At 41.6% G+C, this 10202-nt stretch overlaps 1 protein-coding gene across 1 annotated transcript in view; it reads left to right on the forward strand.

Moving 5' to 3' along the window:
• ccdc65 (coiled-coil domain containing 65) overlaps positions 1 to 7108 on the forward strand; it is an 18596-nt gene extending 11488 nt beyond the window's left edge. The window contains exons 8-9 of the mRNA XM_072567093.1: positions 3046 to 3198; positions 6301 to 7108. Coding sequence (XP_072423194.1) covers positions 3046 to 3198; positions 6301 to 6606 — 459 coding nt within the window. The 3' untranslated portion in view covers positions 6607 to 7108. The remainder of the gene's footprint in view (positions 1 to 3045; positions 3199 to 6300) is intronic.
• Positions 7109 to 10202: the final 3094 nt, after the last annotated feature.

A 10202-nucleotide genomic window follows, 5' to 3' on the forward strand; every position in this document is an offset into this window, starting at 1 on the left:
AGGGAAAGTATGATGCGTTGAGGCATGACTTAGGATGTGTGGATTGGAAAAGTAGATTCCAAGGCAAGAGTGTAATTGATATGTGGAACTTGTTCAAGGAGCAACTATTGAGTGTCCTTGATAAGTACGTACCTATCAGGCAGGGAGGAAAGGGTCGTGTGAGGGAGCCGTGGTTTAATAAGGAATTGGAATCCCTTGTTAAATGGAAGAGGGCGGCCTTTGTAAAGATGAGGCGTGAAGGTTCAATAGGGGCGATTGAGAGTTATAAGGTAGCCCGGAAGGACCTGAAGAGAGAGCTAAGAGCAGCAAGGAGGGGACATGAAAGGTCCTTAGTTGGTAGGATTAGGGAAAACCCTAAGGCTTTCTATAGGTATGTTAGGAATAAAAGAATGACTAGGGTAGGAATAGGTCCAATCAAGGATAGTAATGGGAAGTTGCGTGTGGAGGCTGAAGAGATTGGGGAGGCACTGAATGAATACTTTTCGTCAGTATTCACTCAGGAACAGGACATTGTTGTCGATATGAATACTGAGGCACGAATAAGTAGAATAGATGGCTTTGAGATATGTAGAGAAGAGGTGTTGGAAATTCTGGGAAGGGTGAAAATAGATAAGTCCCCTGGGCCTGATGGCATTTATCCTAGGATTCTCTGGGAAGCAAGGGAGGAGATTGCAGAGCCATTGGCCTTGATTTTTGTGTCCTCTTTGTCTACAGGAGTAGTGCCAGAGGACTGGAGGCTAGCAAACGTGGTTCCCTTGTTCAAGAAGGGGAGTAGGGATAATCCTAGTAACTATAGGCCAGTGAGTCTCACTTCTGTTGTGGGCAAAGTCTTAGAGAGAATTGTAAGGGATAGGATTTATGCACATCTGGATAAAAATAATGTGATCAAGGATAGTCAGCATGGTTTTGTGAAGGGCAGGTCGTGCCTCACAAACCTTATTGAATTCTTTGAGAAGGTGACTAAGGAGGTAGATGAGGGGAAAGCGGTAGATGTGGTATATATGGATTTTAGTAAGGCGTTTGATAAGGTCCCCCATGGTAGGCTACTGCAGAAAATACAGAGATATGGCATTGAGGGTGAGTTGGAGGTTTGGATTAGGAATTGGCTGGCTGGAAGAAGACAGAGGGTAGTAGTTGATGGCAAAGGTTCATCTTGGAGTGCCGTCACTAGCGGTGTTCCGCAAGGATCTGTTTTGGGACCATTGCTGTTTGTCATTTTTATAAATGACCTGGAGGAAGGGTTAGAAGGTTGGGTGAGCAAGTTTGCGGATGATACGAAAGTCGGAGGAGTTGTAGACAGTGAGGAAGGATGTGGCAGGTTACAGCGGGATATAGAGAAGCTGCAGAGCTGGGCAGAAAGGTGGCAAATGGAGTTCAATGTAGCTAAGTGTGAGGTGATTCACTTTGGTAAGAGTAATAAAAAGATGGGGTACTGGGCTAATGGTCGGATACTTGGTAGTGTGGAAGAGCAGAGGGATCTTGGTGTCCATGTACACAGATCTCTGAAAGTTGCCACCCAGGTAAATAGTGCAGTGAAGAAGGCATATGGCGTACTGGCTTTTATTGGTAGAGGAATTGAGTTCCGGAGTCCTGAGGTCATGCTGCAGTTGTATAAGACTCTGGTGCGGCCGCATCTGGAATATTGTGTGCAGTTTTGGTCGCCATACTATAGGAAGGATGTGGAGGCACTGGAACGGGTGCAGAGGAAGTTTACCAGGATGTTGCCTGGTATGGTAGGAAGATCCTATGAGGAAAGGCTGAGGCACTTGGGGTTGTTTTCATTGGAGAAAAGAAGGTTTAGGGGTGACTTGATAGAGGTGTACAAGATGATTAGGGGGTTAGATAGGGTTGACAGTGAGAACCTTTTTCCACGTATGGAGTCAGCTATTACAAGGGGGCATAGCTTTAAATTAAGGGGGGGTAGATATAGGACTGATGTTAGGGGTAGGTTCTTCACTCAGCGAGTCGTAAGTTCATGGAATGCCCTGCTAGTAGCAGTAGTGGACTCTCCCTCTTTATGGGTATTTAAGCGGGCATTGGATTGGTATATGGAGGATAGTGGGTTAGTGTAGGTTAGGTGGGCTTTGATCGGCGCAACATCGAGGGCCGAAGGGCCTGTACTGCGCTGTAATGTTCTATGTTCTATGTTGATTAATCTGTGCAGTTCTCAGAAGCCAGACTATAATTTATCTGTTCCTCGTGAATCTGCAGTGGCCTTGTTGGCAGTAGTGATGATAACATAGGGTGTCCCTAACATTGACAGCACAAATCAAATCTGTATGAATAGCAACATTGAGAAAGACAGAAGCAGGAACTGGAACTAGGGGACATCACCAAACATGCAGTGTTGCTCTATGCAGAAGCTAAGGATGAAGATCAAGATTTGTAACAGAGAGAAAAAAAATTGAATGAGAAACAGGAGGGTAAATTGAGTAGCAGGGAGAGATACCTTGGTTATTCTGAAATACAATGAAGCAAAGCACCAAAATATTTATCCTATAAGCACTTTGCCATAATTCAGTTTGTAAGATTACTTCTGTTTATCTCATGTTTGTTCTGTTCAACTGATTTAAGAAGTACATTTTCTCTCCTGAAAAGTCTCTAGCCTATTTTGTGCACGTTTTAGCAACAACATGATGGGTGTGATGATGCCTATCGTCATTAACTCTGCATAACTTCACATGGCACATCTTACCAATCATGTGAGGAACAACTCACAAAGTAATTCCGTATGGTCACCAGGTTACGTTTTATCAATGTATCAGTCCTCACCAAGTAAAATGGTCTCTGTTTAAGAGGTGTTGCTGCTGCATTGCCTGAAGTTGTGTGGATGTTTCATTCATTGATTACCATCCATCGTTCACAGTAATCAGTGTCTCCTTGTTTAGTGTATGTTGGATCCCATCTGTTTAATAAAGCTGTTTAACATCAGTGACCATTGTCATTCATCTTAATGAGTTCTTATGACTGTTATCCTTTTGGAGTAAAATCTTGAATAATTGTTGTTCTTCACCTGGTGAATGCTTGCTCATTTGATGTGTCTAGGGTGAGCATGTACTGAAGATGGCAGAAATGTGCAGGAAACTGGAAACAGAAGAAGAGAAAGTTCTTCCATTCTATGCCTCCTCTCTGACTCCAGAAGAAGAGAAAAAAGTTGAGCATTTGATGATGGTGAAGCCATGTGAAGAGCTTGCTGAGGTGAGAAATGGACAAACGCAAACTCAAAGACAGGTTTGCTTAGGTCAAAATGTATTGGGAAGCTGAATTGACTAAAGTAAGGTGTGGATGAGGGTAGGAATGGGTGGAGTAAGATATAATTTGGGTGAGGTGAATAGGCACAGTAGAATTTGTATCTGGTAGATGTGCGAAGGGTTTACCTCCAAAAAAAAGAGAGATTCAGCTCACAAGATTGCATGCTGCATTTAATTTCTGTAACCTTTGAGTTTAGGATATTATGTCTGTCCAGTTGGACTGCAAAGTAAATTAGACGGAAATGTGACAATCACCATATTGTAAAATACTGTAGTGAAATGAGGGGTTAAAATTGAACTCTTGTTTAGCACAGTTAAGCATTCCAATGTTGCTGCATTGCCTGAGGCTGTGTGGTTGTTTAATTGATTAACACCCATGGTTAACAGTGATCGCTATGTCACCTTGTTTATGATGTGGAGGTGCCGATGTTGGACTGGGGTGGACAAAGTTACAAATCACAGGTTATTGTCCAACAGGGGGTTTTATTTGAAAATACAAGCTTTTGGAGTGCTGTTCCTTTATCTGGTTACCTGACGAAGGTACAGTGCTCTGAAAACTTGTATTTTCAAATAAACCCCCTGTTTGACTATAACCTAGTGTTGTGTGATTTTCAACTTTCTCCTTTCGTATAGCTTGGATTCCATCTGTTTAATAAAGCTGTTTAACATCAGTGACCATTGTCACTTGTGGATGTAAGTTTGCTCACTGAGCTGGAAGATTCATTTTCAGACGTTTTGTCACCATACCAGGTAACATCATCAGTGAGCCTCCGGATGAAGCGCTAGTGTTATGTCCCACGTTCTTTTTATGTGTTTAGATTTCCTTGGGTTGGTGATGTCAGTTCCTGTTCTTTTTCTCAGAGGGTGGTAAATGGGGTCCAAGTCAATGTGTTTTGTGGTAGAGTTCCGGTTGGAATACTATGCTTCTAGGAATTATCATGAGTGTCTCTGTTTGGCTTGTCCTAGGTTGGATGTGTTGTCCCAGTCAAAGTGGTGTCTTTCCTCATCTGTATGTAAAGATACTAGTAACAGTGGGTCATGTCTTTTTGTGGCTAGTTTTCTGCCTGATTGTTCAATGTAGTGTTTGTTACAGTCTGTGCACGGTATTTTGTAAATGATGTTCGTTTTTGCTTGTTGTCTGTATAGGGTCTATCAAGTTCAATAGCTGCTGTTTTAGTGTGTTGGTGGGTTTGTGGGCTACCATGATGCCAAGGGGTCTGAGTAGTCTGGCAGTCATTTCCGAGATGTCTTTGATGTAGGGGAGAGTGGCTAGGGTTTCTGGATGTGTTTTGTCTGCTTGTTTTGGTTTGTTGCTGAGAAATCGGCCGACTGTGTTCATTGGGTACCCATTCTTTTTGAATACATGGTATGGGTGATTTTCCTCTGCTCTGCGTAGTTCCTCTGTGCTGCAGTGTGTGTTGGCTCTTTTGAAATAATGTTCTGATGCAGCTTCGTTTATGGGTGTTGGGATGATTGCTTTTGTAGTTCAATATTTGGTCCGTATGTGTTGTTTTCCTGTAGACGCTGGTTTGAAGTTCCCCATTCGCTCTACTGTGACATCTCGGAATGGCAGTTTGTTGTTGTTTTCCTCCTCTTTAGTGAATCTTATGCCAGTAAGGATATTATTGATGGTCTTGAAGGTTTCCTCTAATTTGTTTCGTTTAGTGATGACAAAGGTGTCATCTACATAGTGGACCCAAAGTTTGGGTTGGCAGAGCTGTTTGTTCGAGTCTCGACATTACTGCCTCTGCTAAGAACCCTGATGTCGGAGGTCCCATGGGTGTTCCGTTGGGTTCCCACCCATGGGATCTCTGGTGTCAGGGTTTATAGCAGAGGCAGTAATGCAGAGACTTGAACAAACAGCTTCGCCAACCATCCAACCCAAACTTTGGATCTGCTACGTGGATGATACCTTTGTCATCATTAAACGAAACGAATTAGAGGAAGCCTTCAAGAGCATCAATAATATCTCAACACCCACAAATGGAAATGCAATAGAACATTATTTCAGTGAGCCACCACACGCTGCAACACAGAGGAACTAAGCAGAGCAAAGGAAAAATCACCTATACAGTGTATTCAAAAAGAATGGGTACCCAATGAACACAGTCTGCCAATTTCTCAGCAACAAACCCAATCAATAAGAAAAAACATGTCCAGAAACCCTAGCCACTCTCCCCTACATCAAAGACACCTTGGAAATGATTGCCAGATTACTCAGACCCCTTGGCATCATCATAACCCACAAACCCACCAACACACTAAAATAGCAGCTAATGTACGTGAAAGACCCTGTAGAGTCAGCAAGCAAAACGAACGTCAATTCACAAAATACCTTGCAAGAACTGTAACAATCACTACGTTAGACAAACAGGCAGACAAATAGCCACCGGGATACATGGACATCAACTAGCCACAAAAAGACATGACCCACTATTACTAGTATCTTTACATATAGATGAGGAAGGACACCACTTTGACTGGGACAACACATCCATCTTAGGATAGGCCAAACAGAGACACTCATGATAATTCCTTGAAGCATGGCATTCCAACCGGAACTCTATCAAGAAACACATTGACTTGGACCCCATTTACCACCCTCTGAGAAAAAGAACAGGAAATGACATCACCAACACAGGAACTGACATCACCAACCCACGGATATCTAAACATGTAATAGAAAGCGGGACATAACACCTGCGCTTTACCAGAGGCTCACTGATGATGTATCGCCACCATACTAGGTAACATCTGAAAACAAACCTTCCAGCTCAGCAAGCAAGCTTACATCCAGAACCTCAACCTGAGCTACAAATTGTCTCAAAACTCATAGGCATAAGAACTCACTGAGATAAGTGACAAATTCATTTTTAGTCTAGTCTTGAATATTTGCCTGAAACCAGAGCTGAAATTGATCCAAATTGGGATTTGAGTACAAAATGATGTGATTTTTCTAATAGGGGAATTCATTTCCTGGATCTGCTGCAAATAATGCCTTTTCCTAGATTCTATTGTATAGTAAATTTACACTTTGTCTTTTTTTAAGGCAATGATGGACTATGTGACTCTGGAACAATTCTGGAAGCGTTATAATAAGGTTCAGTTGGACCAGATTGTCTTGCAGAAAGAGAAACATACCTTGCTGCAGGAGAACAGACGTCTCCGGCAACTTCTGAAACAGTATTTAGATGGAATCTCTGTCAATGAGGAAATCCTATCAAATCTGAACCCTCTCATTGTTATCAACAACAAAACAAATGTGAAAATGAATACGCCTGTGATAGAACCTGCAGCCTCAAAGCTGGTTTACAATGTGACTGAGGCTGCACACATCATTAATCACACAGTCTAATAATCACTTAAATTCATGTCTCAATGTCTTCTGTTTGTCTTTTATCATAGAATCATAGAATCCCTACAGAGTGGAAACAGGCCCTTCAGCCCAACAAGTCCACACCAACTCTCCGAAGAGTATCCCACCCAGACCCATTCCCTTACCCTATTACTCTAGATTTACCCTGACTAAAGCACCTAACCCACACATGCCTGAATGCTGCGGGCAATTTAGCATGGCCAATTCATCTAATCTGCACATCTTTGGACTGTCGGAGGAAACTGGAGCACCTGGAGGAAATCCACGCAGACACGGGGAGAATGTGCAAACTCCACACAGACAGTCGCCCGAGGGTGGAACTGAACCCGGGTACCTTGTGCAATGAGGCAGTAGTGCTAACCACTGAGCCACCAGTTATTTTACTGACCGGTGTCACTAAATGACATTTTTTCCCTAATTAACTTAAATGACATATGAGTAGATATTTATCATTCAATAAATATATAAATCTGCAACTCCACCAACCAGTTATCAAATTCTCTTTATAAATACACTTTGCTATTGAAACAAAGTAAATTCTTTCAATGGTAAGTGTTAATGTGTGGAAAAATGTCTACCAAATTATCTTGCTTATCAACATTTTTTCTAACCTGTCTCCCTCATCTAGTTATGAAGTTTTCTCTTAAATACATGTAGTAGTTAGTTCAATATTTTCACCACTCTCTGGGTAAGTTAATTTCTCCAAAGTTCCCTATGGCATTGATTAGCAACTGTCTTTATTTCTGTTTGAGTGGAAACATCTCTACACCTACCCTAGCAAACCCCTTGAGGAGAACCAGCAGCAAGAAAGTAAGTGTATCTTTTTCCTTGACATAGGACGAGGGCCGGGGGCATATGAAGAAGGCAAATGCAGTAGCTTTCAGAGGCCACTCCCTTATCCATGCTTCTGATTGCTCCCAGATCAAAACATTCCTCTCCCTAACAAACATGACAGGCATCCTTCCCAATCCCACCCCATTTCCCAATTGGGAAACACATCAGCTCTCTCTTACCTGGTCAGATGATAGATAATCGTGGTGGTGGTCAATGAAGCCCTTAAGAGGCCATTAATTGCTCACTGAAGGGCCTTAATTGGTGAGAGGTCAAAAATATCTCTAATAAACTTTCTCGATCAGAGTTTAATTGGTGAGTATCTCAAGAAGGCCAACTTGTCCAATTACTCCCCCTTGTCTCTACCTCCAGGAAGGGGAAAATTATGCCCATATATTCTAATTTTACACAGACACAATGCAATACACTGAATAAAGAACAACTACTCCATCTCCTGAAAAAACTCCTCAAAGAACTCCCAGGAGCTGACAGCAAGCACATATATTACTTTCTGAAGAAACCATCTAGTTCAATGAATCAATCTGAGTAACACATACGGTCAGTTCTGCTACAACGCAGTAGTTCTGTTCTCGTACAATCCCATCTTCTAAGAAAATTGCATAATAGCAGCACCATTTAAACTAATGGGGCCGGAATGGAGATATAACCAATACACACTTTAATACTTCACTCTTTCAAAACAGTGTCCCCAGTTCGTCAATCGTGTTATTAGCAAATTCATGTTCATGAAACACCCCCATTACAGCAGAACGACCCGTGTTAGAATGTCAGTATACTGCAGTCCTCCAAGCTTTATCTGTACGTAGCAGCTCACTCCTTACTTTCCACAAACAGATCCAGTCAAAGCAGGATAACCATATTTTCACCTAAAAGAGTTGTCTCTGCTCCTGGTGGTAGGATTTTCATGCCTGGTCAGGAATATTTAGTTAGGGTAAGTGTTCTTGGTTTGGTATTGTGTCGCATTTAATCTTAGAAAAGTGCTCCATTCTCAAGACACACTAGAGAACATTTATTTCATGGCTGTTCAGAAGTATTTCATTGGCTTGGTATATCCTGGCACTGACAGGCACTTTAACTGTAAGTCTTATATAGACTTCTGAGACAAAATTGATATATTTGGAACACTGTTAAAAATAAAAAAGAGCTGCTTTTGGGTCAGGTTAGATCTGTGATTTTCTGGGGCAGAGTGCTTGCAAAGGGGCAATTCTGTGTTAATAGCCTTCTCCCTGAGGAGATGCTTGTAGGGCTGAATTCCTGCTGATTATTCCAGAGTTGAACTTAACCCTTTCTTAAAACATGGAATTTTCACAAGTTTCCGTTGTACAAAAGAGTAACATTTCTTGCCCTTGTGCTGCCATAAGCAGCAGAACCGCCTGTCCTCATCCGGAAACCTTGAGACATTGTAGTTGACTAACTTTGATAATTGCATGAAGCAACCTATTGTTGAGTTGTGTAACTTGTAGTCCAACATTTCCATATTTCGACAGATGTCACGGTTTAGAAAATACTTGAGACAAATCTATACTGCACTTCAGGATCCTATCACCTACCTCCACATTCACATTATGCTGTTGACACAGCCTAAGAGGTGAACACAGGCTTCACTGCAGATGCACAAGCTTTCTGAGTTCTGTGGTCCAATTTAAGAACATTACTCTTGAGGAAATGCAATATCTTTCTAGTTTGTATGTTAATATCAAGCACTATCAGCCTCAACTATAGAGCAAACTAAAGATCCTCCTTCGTATGCCCACTGTTTCACTCAGTGATTACAACTCTGACACCACAATTTTCCAGTTCTCACACCAGCTGTCACGTGACCTCTTGCAAGTAGGACTTGCGATTCACTGCTAATTAGTGCTGAATTATGAGCTGTTTAGTATTCATACCTATTTTGAGGTAGATTCGCTCCAGGCTACATTTTCCAACTTCTTCATTCCATGAAATGGGTTGACTTGAAAACAACAGTTTAGAAATTTGAGCCTTGACAAACAAACAATGTGTTTGTAGCAAATTTACTTCTCATTGGACATTTTAACCCATGTAAAAGGGTGGAAAGGGTGGAGTTGTCCACCATGGAAATAACAGGGAAATTTGATAAGTGTTGTACGAGAACATCACCTGCCCATGTTTAGAATCTTAACACACTTTTGCATTTCTGCGCAGTCTTGAATTATGCATTGCTGCAGACTAAAATAGTATTCGGGTCATGCAATCTTCATACTCCACAGTTCTTGAACAATTTCTCCTCAGCTCAATTTTAGTTATATCCGAGAACTGATCAACATGTATCTTCACACTTGAACGCTGCAACTTTCTTTCTTCCCCAAAATTAACAGTAGATTGTTTATAAGGCATTTTTACTAATGATAATCTTATGTAATTGTTACATCGGCAGGACCAGCACGTGAGTGAGGAAAACACCTTCAATAATGGTAGAAGTGCTATAATGCTGATTATCACCTCTGCCTAATGCTAATATTGCTTTGCTTTAACCCTTGCTCCCTTGGCCAAACATGTAACAATCAATTACAGCAATTAAGTGAGTTTGACCTAAAGCTGAACCTATGCAGAATAACTTGAAGACAGTAATGATCTACTATCTGTAACCAAGAGATTATTCACAGGTGCCACTGGTCGAACTAGAACAAACTCTCATGATGCATATGATATCGAACCAACTCTTCCCAGTTTAAAAAATAAAACCATACACACCTGAACAA

Source organism: Chiloscyllium punctatum, chromosome X (assembly GCF_047496795.1).
Source record: "Chiloscyllium punctatum isolate Juve2018m chromosome X, sChiPun1.3, whole genome shotgun sequence".
Lineage (NCBI taxonomy): Eukaryota > Metazoa > Chordata > Chondrichthyes > Orectolobiformes > Hemiscylliidae > Chiloscyllium > Chiloscyllium punctatum.